The sequence below is a fragment of the Bombina bombina genome, chromosome 8, assembly GCF_027579735.1.
Source record: "Bombina bombina isolate aBomBom1 chromosome 8, aBomBom1.pri, whole genome shotgun sequence".
NCBI lineage: Eukaryota > Metazoa > Chordata > Amphibia > Anura > Bombinatoridae > Bombina > Bombina bombina.
In genome coordinates, this window is record NC_069506.1 from 283,814,035 (window position 1) to 283,833,384 (window position 19,350).

At 43.9% G+C, this 19,350-nt stretch overlaps 1 protein-coding gene across 12 annotated transcripts in view; it reads right to left on the reverse strand.

Moving 5' to 3' along the window:
- Positions 1-19,350, reverse strand: part of PKNOX2 (PBX/knotted 1 homeobox 2) — a 1,550,023-nt gene that overhangs the window by 825,358 nt on the left and 705,315 nt on the right. The window contains exon 1 of one of the 12 annotated variants that reach the window (XM_053691430.1): positions 5,770-5,791. The exons of 9 other annotated variants lie outside the window; for them this stretch is intronic. In XM_053691430.1, the coding sequence (XP_053547405.1) occupies positions 5,770-5,779 (10 nt within the window). In that variant the 5' untranslated portion in view covers positions 5,780-5,791. Of the gene's footprint in view, positions 1-5,769; positions 5,792-19,350 lie in introns of those variants that run through there. 2 more of the 12 variants (XM_053691428.1, XM_053691418.1) reach the window with 2 other exon arrangements.

Below are 19,350 nucleotides of genomic sequence, written 5' to 3' on the forward strand. Positions count from 1 at the left end.
TGAGATACAGGCAGTGGTAATGGGAGAGATGTCAGGACAGGACATGAGATATAGGCAGTGGTAATGGGAGAGATGTCGGGTCAGGGCATGAGGCACAGGCAGTGGTAATGGGAGAGATGTCAGGTCAGGGCATGAGATACTGGCAGTGGTAATGGGAGAGATGTCAGGTCAGGGCATGAGATACAGGCAGTGGTAATCGGAGAGACATCAGGTCAGAGTATGAGATATATACAGTGGCAATAGGAGAGATGCCAGGTCAGGGCATGAGATACAGGCAGTGGTAATGGGAGGGACGTCAGGTCAGGGCATGAGATGCAGGCAGTGGTAATGGGAAAGATGTCAGGTCAGGGCATGAGATACAGGCAGTGGTAATGGGAGAGATGTCAGGTCAGGAAATGAGATTCAGGCAGTGGTAATGGGAGAAATGTCAGGTCAGGGAATGAGATACAGGCAGTGGTAATGGGAGAAATGTCAGGTCAGGGCATGAGATACAGGCAGTTGTAATGGGAGAGATGTCAGGTCAGGGCATGAGATACTGGCAGTGGTAATGGGAGAGATGTCAGGTCAGGGCATGAGATACTGGCAGTGGTAATGGGAGAGATGTCAGGTCAGGGCATGAGATACTGGTAGTGGTAATGGGAGAGATGTCAGGTCAGGGCATGAGATACTGGCAGTGGTAATGGGAGAGATGTCAGGTCAGGGCATGAGATACAGGCAGTGGTAATGGGAGAGATGTCAGGTCAGGGCAAGAGATACAGGCAGTGATACTGGGAGAGATGTCAGGTTAGGGCATGAGATACAGGCAGTGGTAATCGGAGAGATGTCAGGTCAGGGTATGAGATTTATGTAGTGGTAATAGGAGAGATGTCAGGTTAGGGCATGACATACAGGCAGTGGTAATGCCAGATATGTCAGGTCAGGGCATGAGATACAGGCAGGGGTAATGGGAGATACATCAGGCCAGGGCATGAGGTACAGGCAGTGGTAATGGGAGAGATGTCAGGTCAGGGCATGAGATACAGGCAGTGGTAATGGGAGAGATGTCAGGACAGGACATGAGATATAGGCAGTGGTAATGGGAGAGATGTCGGGTCAGGGCATGAGGCACAGGCAGTGGTAATGGGAGAGATGTCAGGTCAGGGCATGAGATACTGGCAGTGGTAATGGGAGAGATGTCAGGTCAGGGCATGAGATACTGGCAGTGGTAATGGGAGAGATGTCAGGTCAGGGCATGAGATACAGGCAGTGATACTGGGAGAGATGTCAGGTTAGGGCATGAGATACAGGCAGTGGTAATCGGAGAGACGTCAGGTCAGGGTATGAGATTTATGTAGTGGTAATAGGAGAGATGTCAGGTTAGGGCATGACATACAGGCAGTGATAATGCCAGATATGTTAGGTCAGGGCATGAGATACAGGCAGGGGTAATGGGAGAGACATCAGGCCAGGGCATGAGGTACAGGCAGTGGTAATGGGAGAGATGTCAGGTCAGGGCATGAGATACAGGCAGTGGTAATGGGAGAGATGTCAGGACAGGGCATGAGATATAGGCAGTGGTAATGGGAGAGATGTCAGGTCAGGGCATGAGGCACAGGCAGTGGCAATGGGAGAGATGTCAGGTCAGGGTATGAGATACAGGCAGTGGAAATGGAAGAGATGTCAGGTCAGGGTATAAGATACAGGCAATGGTAATGGGAGAAATGTCAGGTCAGGACATGAGATACAGGCAGTGGTAATAGAAGAAATGCCAGGTCAGGGCAAGAGATACAGACAGTGGTAATGGGAGAGATGTCAGGTCAGGGCAAGAGCTACAGGCAGTGGTAATGATAGAGATGTCAGGTAAGGGCAAAATATACATTCAGTGGTAATGTGAGAGATGTCAGGTCAGGGCATGTGATAAAGGCAGTTGTAATGGGACAGCTGTCAAATCAGGGCATGAGATACAGGCAGTGGTAATGGGAGAAATGTCAGGTCAGGGCATGTGATACAGGCAGTGGTAATGGGAGAGATGTCAGGTCAGGGTATGAGATACAGGCAGTGGTAATGGGAGAGATGTCAGGTCAGTGCATGAGATACAGGCAGTGGTAATGGAAGAAAGGAAGATAGAGTGAGGAGATTTATGGCTGTGTCATTACTATATGATTCTGATAGAGGACTGTAAAACAAGTCCCAGAATATAATTTTATTGCCTTGGAGTCTACGTCCCAGAAAGATTGGTAATAAAAATCTCTGCAGTTACTGATGATAAGCAGAGTGACAATGAAAGCCATTAAAATGCCAACAAGCAGTTTTCATTTCTTCAAACACATTGTGACAAATATTTTGATTGTCTTTTTAACCACCCTTAGGCTTATGGCCGTGCACACAGACTTTATTATCTCTCCCACAATATAAACACAACTGCTTTATAAAGACTTGTAAATGAAGCACTAAACCTGAAAGTAAAAGCAAAGACATTTTTTATAAAGAGTTGTTGGGGATTTTATGACAAAGATGTAGAAACATTATAGCTAACATAACATAACAAGCCTGTTACATAACAGGTCTATGGTTGACACCTTGGCCATGTTAAACTGGACAGTTATGAGTTACACATGATGCAGGGTGTGCAGGAAGGAACCTGTATTGTGCCTCTGGACAGCACATAGTCCTGCTGGACTGGACAACACTATTCATGTTCCTCCCTGCACACACTGTAGCATGTGTTATTCATAACTGGCAGAGGTGGTAACCCTAAGAAGGTCTCATAATGCATAGCAGGCCTCACATTAAACAGAAGGCCTCAGGTTACAGAGCAGACTTCACGTTAAACAGCAGGTCTCATGTTACATAGTAGGCCACCCGTAACAAAGCAGGTTTCACATTACCAAAACCAGGTCTCACGTTACACACCAGGTCTCAGGTTACACAGCAAGCATCACATTACAAAGCAGGCCTCATGTTACACAGAGGTCTTACGTTACCCAGTAGGTCTCACGTTACACAGCAGGTTTCATGCTACACAGCAGGTCTCACATTACAGAGCAGGTCTCACGTTACACAGCAGGTCTCACGTTACACAGCAGGTCTCACGTTACACAGCAGGCCTCACGTTACACAGCAGGCCTCACGTTACACAGCAGGCCTCACGTTACACAGCAGGCCTCACGTTACACAGCAGGCCTCACGTTACACAGCAGGCCTCACGTTACACAGCAGGCCTCACGTTACACAGCAGGCCTCACGTTACACAGCAGGCCTCACGTTACACAGCAGGCCTCACGTTACACAGCAGGCCTCACGTTACAGAGCAGGTCTCACGTTACACAGCAGGTCTCACGTTACACAGCAGGTCTCACGTTACACAGCAGGTCTCACGTTACACAGCAGGTCTCACGTTACACAGCAGGTCTCACGTTACACAGCAGGTCTCACGTTACACAGCAGGTCTCACGTTACACAGCAGGTCTCACGTTACACAGCAGGCCTCACGTTACACAGCAGGCCTCACGTTACACAGCAGGCCTCACGTTACACAGCAGGCCTCACGTTACACAGCAGGCCTCACGTTACACAGCAGGCCTCACGTTACACAGCAGGCCTCACGTTACACAGCAGGCCTCACGTTACACAGCAGGCCTCACGTTACAGAGCAGGCCTAATGCTACACAGCAGCTCTCACGTTAAAAAGCAGGTCTCACATTACATAGCAAATCTCACGTTACATAGCAGGTCTCAAAATACAGAGCAGGTCTCGCACTATATAGCAGGCCTCAAGTTACAGAGCAAGCCTCACGTGACATAGCTGTAGGATTGCCACCTCAGCCATGGTTTCCTGGACACAAGTTACACAATTTGCAGGGTGTGCAGAGGGGAACATGTATTTCGCCTCTTGACAGCACTTGCATAGTGACCCTGGACAGCACTATTCATGTTTCTTCCTGCACATCCTGCAGCATGTGTAACTCATAGCTGTCCAGGAAAACATGGCTGAGGTGGCAACCCTACATAGCAGGCATCACATTACAAAGCAGGTCTCCCGTTACAGAGCAGACCTCACGTTACACAGCAGCTCTCACGTTACACAGCAGCTCTCACGTTACACAGCAGCTCTCATGTTACACAGCAGCTCTCACGTTACACAGCAGCTCTCACGTTACACAGCAGCTCTCACGTTACACAGCAGCTCTCACGTTATACAGCAGCTCTCACGTTATACAGCAGCTCTCACGTTATACAGCAGCTCTCACGTTATACAGCAGCTCTCACGTTATACAGCAGCTCTCACGTTACAGAGCAGCTCTCACGTTACAGAGCAGCTCTCACGTTACAGAGCAGCTCTCACGTTACAGAGCAGCTCTCACGTTACAGAGCAGCTCTCACGTTACAGAGCAGCTCTCACGTTACAGAGCAGCTCTCACGTTACAGAGCAGCTCTCACGTTACAAATCAAGTTATAAAGAAGGTCTCGGATCACAATGAAAGCCTCATATGGGAGAAAATGTCACAGATTACAGCCTCATGGTATTATGCAGGAGGACCATGGTTTGTGGAGCAAGCCTTGTATTACAGAGGAAGCATCAAATTATGGAGAATACAGCCATTAATGGTGGCCAAAAGTTTTTTGCCCCAAGAAGAGGACACACATAATCATGTAACTGTTTTGTATATGTATTTACAATTTTTTGCAAAAGTCTAATTGGAAATTCTAGCAGGCATCAAAGTTTGTCAGGCCATTAAGTTTATTTATAAAACTTCTTACATCCTTTCAAGAGAATAAAAGCTTAAAAGCTTTATGTTAAAATGTGGTTTTACTTATCTGTTATAAATGTTACGTCCTGTGCACTAGTGGCTGATCAACAGATCTGACAACATTACAGCACATGCTGATAAATGGGGGTTAAAAATGATGACGGCTATTAAAATATGAATCCAGGGTACAGTTTGCGCACTTAATAGTATTGATCGCCTGTATGTGGTGATGTGTCTGGGCCCATTATATTCACACTGTCTCCAGTAATGAGCACACTCCAGTCTGCAAATATTTTACCCTCTCGTTCCCGGCTGGAAAACAGCTGTTGTTACTTTTTTGAAATGTGTAAACTACAGCAAGATGTGTCGTTTGCAGACACGAAACACTTGCACAGATTCTCACAGAGGTGTGTTTTGTACATCACTAAATATTTTTCTATGAAAACTGTTAACTCTAAAGTTTATTTCTGTTTCTTTCATTCTGCATCTTCACCCCCCAAGTGCACACCTGTAACCGGCACCTCACTTTCACTGTAGTGGAGGGGCTAGTGGGGTGAAAAAGTGGCACTAGGATATGCTTGTGCTACAGCATAACAGCTACATTTTTCAAGGGTTAATATCACCTGTTATTTCTAAAAAACAAACCTCTATAACTGGGTAGATCAATAAGACCTGATCATAAGGAAGCTGTAAGTATGCATTACTGCAGTGAAAGTACATTGTTCTACATTGTTTAGAGCAGAGCTTTCCAAACTTTTCATGTTGGTGACACACTTTGTAGACCTACATAATTTCGCGACACAGTAGTTCAGTTGTACTAGCAAACAGGAGGTTAAACTAACTTGTTTTAAGAGATACGGACACATAAATAAATTATATAATAACAAAATACATTTACAAGTAACAGTATGTATGTGCAAGAATTAAAAAAAAGTTTAATAACACCAATAGCTACTTACTATTTTAATGGGATGTATGAGGTTGATGGGATGAACACAGTTTTGGAATATTTGGTGTAATATTAGATAAAGACACTCACATTTCATCATCAAGCATTTTTAAGCTTCCACTTCCTATCCATAAATCAAGAGCAGGAGCAGCAATGCACAAAAAATCCCACTGACTTCTGACTTCAGCTCAGCGTTTAAGCTGCCACCCTCAGAGCTCTGTGAGTCCGACTGACTACTGCCCGCGCTGCAAACACACTGCTGTCCCACTCACTGACTACACTTGCAGTCACAAGCCAATTAAGGAGACTAAACGTGCAGTCAGGAGCCAATGTGCCGCCAAATCCGCCAATGGGAATAGTTTCAGTTCCCACTGAGCTGTGCCAATTGGTTAAGATGATCTGTGACCCACTAGGTATCAATCACGTGTCAACCATGTGATATGCGTAGCAGGCAGGTGGAAAGTCAGAAACCAAAAAACAATTTAAAAAAAAATGTAAATTTAAAAAAATTGTGCTGAAGCAGGGACACACCTACACACTGCTGCCGACACACTAGTGTGTCCCGACACACAGTTTGGAAAGCACTGGTTTAGAGTGTGTAGATGCCCAGTATCAACTGCCTATGTTAACCATATCTAATCTGCAGGACATGTTGTGTAATCTGTAAAACAAAATAAAGAAAAGTGAATGTTGTGCAGTCCTCAAATACTTACATTTCTAAAAACAATTCCAACAGAAACCCATATGGATATGGCTGATACATTGAGACTCTGCCCCATCTTAACCTGGTGTCAGGAAATTGCTCCGATCACCCAATAACACTTGTCACTGAGTACAGAAGATTTGTCAAACAGTGATGGGTGACCCAAACCTGCCAATACACAAAATAGCCACAGGGGTGTAATGTGGCACAGAGCAGACCATTTTAGTGGATCTTTTAGACACAAGACAGTTGTCACACAAACGCTGAACAGACAGAGGATACAAGTTCTGGTAACATATAAGAGAAATTCACATGCTTCTCTAGGTGATTTGTCACTATGAAGGTATGATCCTGTGACAAAAGCACAATCCTAACAATGGAAGCACCATCACTCTCCTCCTCACATAGACACAAGTGTGCACAGTTATAAAATCTAGATGGGATGCAGAGGGCATTGAGGACTGACTGAGTGGAGAGACCATAGCAAGTGACTGGAAAACTGCACAAAGCAATTAAAGCTATACAGCAAGTTGAGTCAGGAAGTGCTGCTTTTGCTGCCTTTGCTATACTGGATTCAGATTGTAATGTGAAACCCTCTATTTAGAATTGTATTAGATAATATGGGAGTTATGACCCATGAAATGCCCAACAGTAACTGGGTTTATGCTTTGAGAGATGCACATCATCCTGCGGCGTAGCCAGAAGTCTTTACAAGTAATGAAGAATTTCAGCATAAAGTCTCTACAGATTTGTGACGTGTCTTCTACACTCTCAATTACCGCCCCATGTGCAATATTGAGACTTTCTCTCAAGTAGCTTCAGCTACCATTGCAATCCATCAAAATGTGTAGCGCAACACAACACCTGTACCTCTACATGAACAGCATATTTTAGCTAATCGCATTATTTTGTATAAAAACTACGGTTTCTGTACATTAATAAAAATTTCAAAAAAATCAAATTTTTAAGAAATGAAACTTGTACAAAAGTAAACTGCATTCATCAAAACATAATTTGTGATTTCAATTAAATTGGATATTAAATTGGATATAAATTGGATATTAGCGCTGCGTAATCTGTTGGTGCTCTACAAATAACTGATAATAATAATAATAATAATAATACAAGTGCGACGCAAAAACATAAATTATGCTTACCTGATAATTTCCTTTTCTTCTGATAGAAAGAGTCCACAGCTGCATTCATTACTTTTGGGAATTAAGAACCTGGCCACCAAAAGGAGGCAAAGACAACCCAGCCAAAGGCTTAAATATTCATTCCACTCCCCTCATCCCCCAGAAACAGTAGAAGAAATATCAGGGTGAAAGGTGCCAGAAGAAGAACAAGGACGCCCCACATAAAATGACGGGTGGGGAGCTGTGGACTCTTTCCATCAGAAGAAAAGGAAATGATCAGGTAAGCATAATTTATTTTTTTCTTCTTTAATGGAAAGAGACCACAGCTGCATTCATTACTTTTGGGAAAACAATCCTGTAACGAAAGGCACAACACTCCGGAACAGCTACACCCGCGGGGAACTGTAGAGGCCCACCCCAAGGCGGAAGACCCGAGACAAAAGGGTATGAGCACAATCTCAAATGAACGTCTGGACGCTGCAGATGGACCATCGCTAACAATATCTGGAACCGAAAACCTGCTGCAACCTCCGGGGGGAACACGCCACCCCGCATGGAGGAATCAAAAACTGGGTTACCCGCATGTGTAGAAGTATGAATTGGTAGGGAACTCGCCTCCTGGAGGATGGGGCCCCCAGAGACGGATAGCTTAGCAGTTCCCTGATTCCCCGAGCCTGAGGAACCAGGCGCTCTCATATGGCATACGGAACAAAACTGGTCGACATGTGTCAATGCGGCCAAACAAGAGTCATCACCGGACACAGAATCGAAATCTGAAATTGAAATAGTCTCACAATCAGAATCCTCTGAAATGAGCACAGTCTCAGCATCAGAATCCTCCATAACTGGAAAGAGGAAATATCAATATGGACTAAAGTATTAAAACAAAAACGGCACCTGACACCCACAATGGCTGGGGCACTCACCACCTCCTATGACCAGACCCCTGCAGACTAGAATATCTCCTTCACCACACGGTCAGGAATGCGGAAATGGGGAACGGAGCATAACCACTTCCGAACACAAGGTGAACCGTACAGTCCAAAAAAGCACACCCAACCAAAAGGCCACGTCACTTCCAAAGGCCTCAAAGATCCAACCACGAGCCCATAAACATCACACATAAGCAGGTTGAATCACATAACAAACATGATTATAACCCCCCCCCCCCTGTTCAATAACTCCCTTCAGGAGAAATTAACCTTCGATTCCAAGATACTAACAGAGACTCACTGAGACCCTTATGTCATATAGTTAGACCCGCAAAAGTGGTAGCTTCTCGGGAAAACATTTAAAACTCCTGTCCCATGCCGAAAGAGTACAACCCTCCATAAGAGACAAAAAAAAAAAATTAAAAAACATAAATTATGCTTACCTGATAATTTCCTTTTCTTCTGATGGAAGGAGTCCACGGCTGCATTCATTACTTTTGGGAAATAAGAACCTGGCCACCAGGAGGAGGCAAAGACAACCCAGCCAAAGGCTTAAATACTACTCCCACTCCAATCATCCCCCAGTCAATCTGCCGAGGAACAAGGAACAGTAAAAGAAATATCAGGGTGAAAGGTGCCAGAAGATAATAAGGACGCCCCACATAAAATCACGGCTGGGGAGCTGCAGACTCTTTCCATCAGAAGAAAAGGAAATTATCAGGTAAGCATAATTTATGTTTTTCTTCTTAAATGGAAATAGTCCACAGCTGCATTCATTACTTTTGGGAAAACAATACCCAAGCTATAGAGGACACTGAATGCAAAGACGGGAGGGTACAATAGGCGGCCCATACTGAGGGCACCAAGCCTGAACCTCCATCTGATAAAAAACCCTGCTTTGTCTGAAGCCGAGAACATTTTAAGAGGAAAACCCCAATGATACTGACTCGCAGTTAGTCCAGAAGCCAAACTAGAGACCGCAAACGTACTCGATTGAGCCAACAGTCCTCCACAAATGAAGGAGACACCAGCCGAAACCCCCAAGGGAACAAGGCAAAGGAGAACCAAGGAAACCGAAAGGTCCCCTAATACAAAAAAAAACACCTCCACGAGTGAGCCCAGCTCACAGAGACCCAAAGGGGCCCAAACAGGGAAAGGAGGCCACGCCTATACCAAATGAAACCCGGGAAAAGACCGGGCACAGAGACAGAACAGGCATCTCTCCAACATCCTGCAAGCACGGATTGCAACTGAAGAGGCAAAGTCCTCCCAGTGTCAAGTATACCAAGGCATTCAACCATGAAAAACTGTGTAATACACCCAGGCGAGAAACCCCAAGTTTGAGAACACATAACAGGACAACACAGAGGATAATTCCGAGGAAGAAAAAGCAGTCAAGCAAGAAACAGACCGCAAAAGCAACCCCCCGGAAAGAGGGCACGCTCCAGGCAACCTAAGTAGCCAGACCTACTCACAGGTCCATAAAAAGGGGAACACAATCTTAATCAAGGCCCCCCGAGAAGGAGAGTATACCCTCAGGACCCGAAAAAAGAGTAAACTCTCTTCTGAAATCAATGGAGCCAGTTGAAAGGAAAATCTATACCCTAGCAGACTAAGCTAACAGGATAGACTCAACAAAGCTCACACATACAGAGGAGACTGTGACCGAACGCAGTTCCATAGACCGCTTGTCCATCCTGACCTGCAGACCCACAGCCAGCTGGGCCAACCCAGCCTCAGGGATCCAAAACAGGGGAACAAAAGAATCCCGAAACAGGTACAGGAACGAGCATAAGGATAGCACAGCCTTCCTCATAAAGTACAAGTATAACCCGACTCTGAAAACAGACAACAAGGCCATAGACCTAAGGATCTATCAAAATAAAGGCCCAACAAGTCTGTTTGGAGCCGGCAAGACCCCCGGGGGAACCAATCCCACCTGTCTGCCTCCCATTCAGGAGAAGCCCCAAGCAAGGATTCTATCTCAAAAAGGAGGAGAATATCCTCTAAAGAAAAGGGATGATGCCGGAAGGGCAACAACTGTTCTCAAGGCCCGAAGTCACCGGCTAATGGGAAGAGAAATTCCCAACACAGATTTCCTAGAAAAGGACCCCACTACAAGTAGATTGCCAAGCAGAGGCACAGCCAACCCATTCACCTGCAGAGCAGGGAATCCACTGGAACACTGGAAAGCTGACAACGGGAATGCAACCTTAAGGCACACCAGAAATGGGACATCCAACGTCAGCAGCTGAGTATGAACCAACCACGCTTGAGGCGCAACCGACACGGCTAACCACCAGATGACATGGGTCACTCCGTGGCAAAGAGTAAAAATACTCAGAAATCCTGGCCAACCATGACATGGTTAGGTAGATGGAGCAAGGACATAGCGCCAGTTCCCACTACTGTGGAACACCCCGACCAGCCCTAAGATCCAGGATTCCAAAACCACCCAAGACTGGTTCAGGAAAAGGGCCAAGCGAAGCTTCAGCAACCGGAAGTCTTGGAGAAAAACAGGTCCGGACACCTAATAGTTCAGGCAAACCTTACCCTAGAACTAAACACCCCAACTGGCCAAAGAGCCAGACACAAGGGCATGGATGCATATCCAGAGAATCCAGATAGCGAGAAGAACTCGAAAGCCCCGACCAAAGGAAGGAACCACCCCTAGCTAAGTCCAACGCTCCAAGGAGCAAGGCTAGAAGTCGTATGAAGATACTTCTCAGAGCCTCAGGAAAACCAAGGGATACCTTGAGGTCAATAAAATCCTACTAGCAGGACTAGTCTCCCTATCACCTCCGCACAAGCAGAGGACACAAGGAAGAGAAAGGCACTTAGCCTACCCAGCTCCAGAAAACCCAAAGCTAAACAAAGTCCCCGCAGGGAACAACCATCACCAGGAAACACAGATCCCTAAATGGAGATCTACTCACCCGGAGGCAATGGAAGGAGACACAAAGGCCTCTTGTAACTCAGTGAAGAGTAAGAGCTGCATCTAGAAATACTAGAAACAGCTTACGCATACACCAGCAAGGAGTCAAGAGCTGCAACAGGTTTCAAACAGCAAACTTTCCGCATGCTAGACAGCTATCCTGTACAAGTCCAAAAGGACAAATCCAGAGGCCTAAAAAATTAAGGCCAAAACGCTCAATAGCGGTAAGGGGCATTAAGCCCTCCTACCCTCCACCACATGGAGTTCTGATGAAATCAGATGTCAGATAGAGTGACGCAGCGGAAAAACTCCCCTGCCCGGTCATCTATGACTGAAGGCTATAAGGACTGAAATAATCCTCCCCACCTCATGGACCCACAGGTCCTCTCAAATGCTTAGTTGAACATTAAAAAACAATGATTAACCTGAGCACTCAGCGCTTCTACCGAACCAGCCGAGCAGAACAGCGCCACGTGTCTGAACAGCCGCAAAACCGAACAAACCCGACAGGACCAGCCTGCACCTAGGGTCCCAACCGGCTAACTGCAGAAATTCTCCCTCGAAGGAGAAAAAAAACAGAAAACAGACATTTTTAACAGAGGACTAACATGTCCAACAACTTCCGAAGAAGTAATAAAGAGTAGAAATCGCAGAAGGTTCCCGAAGGAAACAAAAACGAATAAGACATCCCATCGGATATAAATAAAATATAAGGCAACCCGGAGGTTAATGTCCAAAAAGACACAGGCCGACCCGCAGGACTAGTCAAACAGAGCCCTATCACACAAAACTGGGAAAGATCTCAAACAAATGACAATCAGGAGATTACTTCATCCCCACATGTCTAATGAGGTGCACCATTTGAATTATCAGACTAAAATTCCCCGTATCTGGTAACGATAGGGTCATTCAATAACGGAAAAACATGTCTGAGCAACAAGCGAAGGCGCGCAATCCTGTAACGGAAGGCACAACACTCAGGGACAGATACCCCCACGGGGAAGTGTAGAGGCCCTCCCCAAGGCAGAAGGCCCGGGATGATAGGGCACGAGCACATTCTTAAATAAACATCTGTACTCTGCAGACGATCAATCGCCAACATTATGTGGAAGCGAAAATGTGCTGCAACCTCCAGGGGAAACACACCACCCCGCATGGAGGAACCATAAACTGGGTTACCCGCATGTGCAGAAGTATGATTTGGTAGGGAACTCGCCTATCAGAGGACAGGACCCCCAGAGGTGGCTGGCTCAGCAGTCCCTTGATTCCCCGAGCCAGAGGAAGCAGGCGCTCTAAAATGGCATGTGAAACAAAACTGGTTGACAGGCGTCAACGAGGCCACTCCGGATTCATCACCGGACACAGAATCTGAAATCAAAATAGTCTTAGTATCAGAATCCTCTGTAACTGAATCTGAAATTAACACAGTCTCAGCATCAGAATCCTCCATAACTGGATAGAGGATATTTAAATATGGACTAAAGTAGTGAAAACTAAAACGGCACCCGACACCCCCAATGGCTGGGGCACTCACCAACTCCAATGACCAGACCCCTGCGGACTAGAAAATTTCCTTTGCCACGTGGTCGTGAATGCGGAAATGGAACAACGGAACATAGCCACGCACCGAACACAAGGTGAACCGTACAGTCCAAACAAGCACACCCAACCAAAAGGCTGCGTCACTTCCAAAGGCCTCAATGTTCCAACCACGAGCCCAGTAAACATTGCACATAAGCAGGTTGAATCACATAAACATGATTATAACCCCCCCCCCCCGTTCAATAACCCCCTCAGGAGATATTAAACCTCGATTCCAAGATACTAAAAGAGACTAACTGAGACTCTTATGCATAAGTTAGACCCGCAAGGTGGTAGCCTCTCGGGAAACATTCACATTACAGTATATTGCAAACAACGTAAAATGAAACGATCTTCCCGGAATCTACGCCGTGGAACAGGAACAAGGTCCTTCAAGTGTGACGGATAGTAGCATCGCCTCCGCCATGTAATTGAGAGAATAAAGCAGGCAGCGAAGCAAAGTTCAACAACACTGATTGCTTGAGGAGCTGTTAACATGAGTCTGGATGGTTTCACAGAAAGAAACTCCCTGCATCTCCGGACTCGAACTTTCATCCAAGCCCTCACTGAGAGACTGACAGGACTACTTAAAACTCTTGTCCCATGCCGAAGAGTACTACCCTCCATAAGAGACAAAAACAAAAATTAAAAATTCTGACACTTCTCTGCCAACCTCCTGGGACGAAAGGCAAGGAATGACTGGGGGGTGAGGGGAGTGGAAGGAGTATTTAAGCCTTTGGCTGGGTTGTCTTTACCTCCTCCTGGTGGCCAGCTTCTTAATTCCCAAAAGTAATGAATGCAGCCGTGGACTCTTTCCAGTTAAGAAGAAAATTACGCTCGTGAGAGTGATATTTGCGCTCCACTCAGTAATACCAGGGCACGCACATATGTGCTGGTATTACAAGTTAAGTGCAATGCCTGGAAGCCTTGCACTCACGAGAGCGCGCTTACATAGGCACCAATGGAAGCCTCATTCTCATGCAGTAAAACAAAGCACCTAGCACAGCGCAGGGGTAAGTTGCACAGAGTTGGGCGGCAAATTAAAAAACATAATTTATGTAAGAACTTACCTGATAAATTAATTTCTTTCATATTAGCAAGAGTCCATGAGCTAGTGACGTATGGGATATACATTCCTACCAGGAGAGGCAAAGTTTCCCAAACCTCAAAATGCCTATAAATACACCCCTCACCACACCCACAAATCAGTTTAACGCATAGCCAAGAAGTGGGGTGATAAGAAAAAAGTGCGAAAGCATAAAAAATAAGGAATTGGAATAATTGTGCTTTATACAAAAAAACATAACCACCACAAAAAGGGTGGGCCTCATGGACTCTTGCTAATATGAAAGAAATTAATTTATCAGGTAAGTTCTTACATAAATTATGTTTTCTTTCATGTAATTAGCAAGAGTCCATGAGCTAGTGACGTATGGGATAAAGACTACCCAAGATGTGGATCTTCCACGCAAGAGTCACTAGAGAGGGAGGGATAAAATAAAGACAGCCAATTCCGCTGAAAATAATCCACACCCAAAATAAAGTTTAAATCTTATAATGAAAAAAACTGAAATTATAAGCAGAAGAATCAAACTGAAACAGCTGCCTGAAGTACTTTTCTACCAAAAACTGCTTCAGAAGAAGAAAACACATCAAAATGGTAGAATTTAGTAAAAGTATGCAAAGAAGACCAAGTTGCTGCTTTGCAAATCTGATCAACCGAAGCTTCATTCCTAAACGCCCAGGAAGTAGAAACTGACCTAGTAGAATGAGCTGTAATCCTTTGAGGCTGAGTTTTACCCGACTCGACATAAGCATGATGAATTAAAGATTTCAACCAAGATGCCAAAGAAATGGCAGAGGCCTTCTGACCTTTCCTAAAACCGGAAAAGATAACAAATAGACTAGAAGTCTTTCGGAAATTCTTAGTAGCTTCAACATAATATTTCAAAGCTCTAACTACATCCAAAGAATGCAATGATCTCTCCTTAGAATTCTTAGGATTAGGACACAATGAAGGAACCACAATTTCTCTACTAATGTTGTTAGAATTCACAACCTTAGGTAAAAATTTAAAAGAAGTTCGCAACACCGCCTTATCCTGATGAAAAATCAGAAAAGGAGACTCACAAGAAAGAGCAGATAATTCAGAAACTCTTCTAGCAGAAGAGATGGCTAAAAGAAACAAAACTTTCCAAGAAAGTAATTTAATGTCCAATGAATGCATAGGTTCAAACGGAGGAGCTTGAAGAGCCCCCAGAACCAAATTCAAACTCCAAGGAGGAGAAATTGACTTAATAACAGGATTTATACGAACCAAAGCTTGTACAAAACAATGAATATCAGGAAGATTAGCAATCTTTCTGTGAAAAAGAACAGAAAGAGCAGAGATTTGTCCTTTCAAGGAACTTGCAGACAAACCTTTATCCAAACCATCCTGAAGAAACTGTAAAATTCTCGGAATTCTAAACGAATGCCAGGAAAAATGATGAAAAAGACACCAAGAAATGTAAGTCTTCCAGACTCGATAATATATCTTCCTAGATACAGATTTACGAGCCTGTAACATAGTATTAATCACAGAGTCAGAGAAACCTCTTTGACTAAGAATCAAGCGTTCAATCTCCATACCTTTAAATTTAAGGATTTGAGATCCTGATGGTAAAAAGGACCTTGCGACAGAAGGTCCGGTCTTAACGGAAGAGTCCACGGTTGGCAAGAGGCCATCCGGACAAGATCCGCATACCAAAACCTGTGAGGCCATGCTGGAGCCACCAGCAGAACAAACGAGCATTCCTTCAGAATCTTGGAGATTACTCTTGGAAGAAGAACTAGAGGCGGAAAGATATAGGCAGGATGATACTTCCAAGGAAGTGACAATGCATCCACTGCTTCCGCCTGAGGATCCCTGGATCTGGACAGATACCTGGGAAGTTTTTTGTTTAGATGAGAAGCCATCAGATCTATTTCTGGAAGTCCCCACATTTGAACAATCTGAAGAAATACCTCTGGGTGAAGAGACCATTAGCCCGGATGTAACGTTTGGCGACTGAGATAATCCGCTTCCCAATTGTCTATACCTGGGATATGAACCGCAGAAATTAGACAGGAGCTGGATTCCGCCCATACCAGTATTCGAGATACTTCTTTCATAGCCAGAGGACTGTCAGTCCCCCCTTGATGATTGATATATGCCACAGTTGTGACATTGTCTGTCTGAAAACAAATGAACGATTCTCTCTTTAGAAGAGGCCATGACTGAAGAGCTCTGAAAATTGCACGGAGTTCCAAAATATTTATTGGTAATCTCACCTCCTGAGATTCCCAAACCCCTTGTGCTGTCAGAGACCCCCAAACAGCTCCCCAACCTGTCAGACTTGCATCTGTTGAAATTACAGTCCAGGTCGGAAGAACAAAAGAAGCCCCCTGAACTAAACGATGGTGATCTGTCCACCACGTCAGAGAGTGTCGTACAATCGGTTTTAAAGATATTAATTGAGATATCTTTGTGTAATCCCTGCACCACTGATTCAGCATACAGAGCTGAAGAGGTCGCATGTGAAAACGAGCAAAGGGGATCGCGTCCGATGCAGCAGTCATAACACCTAGAATTTCCATGCATAAGGCTACCGAAGGGAATGATTGAGACTGAAGGTTTCGACAAGCTGAGATCAATTTTAGACGTCTCTTGTCTGTCAGAGACAGAGTCATGGACACTGAATCTATCTGGAAACCTAAAAAGGTTACCCTTGTCTGAGGAATCAATGAACTTTTCGGTAAATTGATCCTCCAACCATGATCTCGAAGAAACAACACAAGTCGATTCGTATGAGATTCTGCTAAATGTGAAGACTGAGCAAGTACCAAGATATCGTCCAAATAAGGAAATACCACAATACCCTGTTCTCTGATTACAGACAGAAGGGCACCGAGAACCTTTGTAAAAATTCTTGGAGCTGTTGCTAGGCCAAACGGCAGAGCCACAAACTGGTAATGCTTGTCTAGGAAAGAGAATCGGAATATGCAGATATGCATCCTGTAAATCTATTGTGGACATATAATGCCCTTGCTGAACAAAAGGCAGGATAGTCCTTATAGTTACCATTTTGAATGTTGGTATCCTTACATAACGATTCAATATTTTTAGATCCAGAACTGGTCTGAAGGAATTCTCCTTCTTTGGTACAATGAAGAGATTTGAATAAAACCCCAGCCCCTGTTCCAGAACTGGAACTGGCATAATTACTCCAGCCAACTCTAGATCTGAAACACATTTCAGAAATGCTTGAGCCTTCGCTGGATTTCCTGGGACACGGGAAAGAAAAAATCTCTTTGCAGGAGGCCTTATCTTGAAGCCAATTCTGTACCCTTCTGAAACAATGTTCTGAATCCAAAGATTGTGAATTGAATTCATCCAAATTTCTTTGAAAAATCGTAATCTGCACCCTACCAGCTGGGCTGGAATGAGGGCCGCACCTTCATGTGGACTTGGGAGCTGGCTTTGGTTTTCTAAAAGGCTTGGATTTATTCCAGACTGGAGATGGTTTCCAAACTGATACCGCTCCTGTGGGTGAAGAATCAGGCTTTTGTTCCTTATTGTGACGAAAGGAACGAAAACGATTATTAGACCTAAATTTACCTTTAGATTTTTTATCCTGTGGTAAAAAAGTTCCTTTCCCTCCAGTAACAGTTGAGATAATAGAATCCAACTGAGAACCAAATAATTTATTACCCTGGAAAGAAAGGGAAAGCAAAGTTGACTTAGAAGACATATCAGCATTCCAAGTTTTAAGCCATAAAGCTCTTCTAGCTAAAATAGCTAGAGACATATACCTGACATCAACTCTGATAATATCAAAGATGGCATCACAAATAAAGTTATTAGCATGTTGAAGAAGATTAACAATGCTATGAGAATTATGATCTGTTACTTGTTGCGCTAAAGCTTCTAACCAAAAAGTTGAAGCTGCAGTAACATCCACTAAAGATATAGCAGGTCTAAGAAGATTACCTGAACATAAGTAAGCTTTTCTTAGAAAGGATTCAATCTTCCTATCTAAAGGATCCTTAAAGGAAGTACTATCTGCCGTAGGAATAGTAGTACGTTTAGTAAGAGTAGAGACAGCCCCATCAACCTTAGGGATTTTGTCCCAAAACTCTAATCTGTCAGATGGCACAGGATATAATTGCTTAAAACGTTTAGAAGGAGCAAATGAATTACCCAAATTATTCCATTCCCTGTAGATTACTTCAGAAATAGCATCAGGGACAGGAAAAACTTCTGGAATAACTACAGGAGATTAAAAACCTTATTTAAACGTTTAGATTTAGTATCAAGAGGACCAGAATCCTCTATTTCTAATGCAATTAAGACTTCTTTAACTAAAGAACGAATAAATTCCATTTGGAATAAATATGAAGATTTATCAGCATCAACCTCTGAAACAGAATCCTCTGAACCAGAGGAATCAATATCAGAATCAGAATGATGATGTTCAATTAAAAATTCATCTGAAAAATGAGAAGTTTTAAAAGACCTTTTACGTTTACTAGAAGGAGGAATAACAGACATAGCCTTCTTAATGGATTTAGACACAAAATCTCTTATGTTAACAGGAACACTCTGAGTATTAGATGTTGACGGAACAGCAACAGGTAATGTAACATTACTAAAGGAAATATTATCTGCATTAACAAGTTTGTCATGACATTCATTACAAACAGCTGGAGGAACAGATACCACAAGTTCACAGCAGATACACTTAACTTTGGTAGATCCAGCACCAGGCAGCAATTTTCCAGAAGTATCTTCTGACTCAGGGTCAATCTGGGACATCTTGCAATATGTAATAGAAAAAACAACATATAAAGCAAAATTGATCAAATTCCTTAAATGACAGTTTCAGGAATGGGAAAAAATGCCAGTGAACAAGCTTCTAGCAACCAGAAGCAATAAATAATGAGACTTAAATAATGTGGAGACAATAGTGACGCCCATATTTTTTAGCGCCAAAAAAGACGCCCACATTATTTGGCGCCTAAATACTTTTGGCGCCAAAAATGACGCCACATCCGGAACGCCGACACTTTTGGCGCAAAAAAAACGTCAAAAATGACGCAACTTCCAGCGACACGTATGACGCCGGAAACAGAAAAAAAAAATTTTGCGCCAAAATAGTCCGTGCCAAGAATGACGCAATAAAATGAAGCATTTTCAGCCCCCGCGAGCCTAACAGCCCACAGGGAAAAAAGTCAAATTTTAAGGTAAGAAAAAAATTGATTTATTCATATGCATTATCCCAAATATGAAACTGACTGTCTGAAATAAGGAACGTTGAACATCCTGAGTCAAGGCAAATAAATGTTTGAACACATATATTTAGA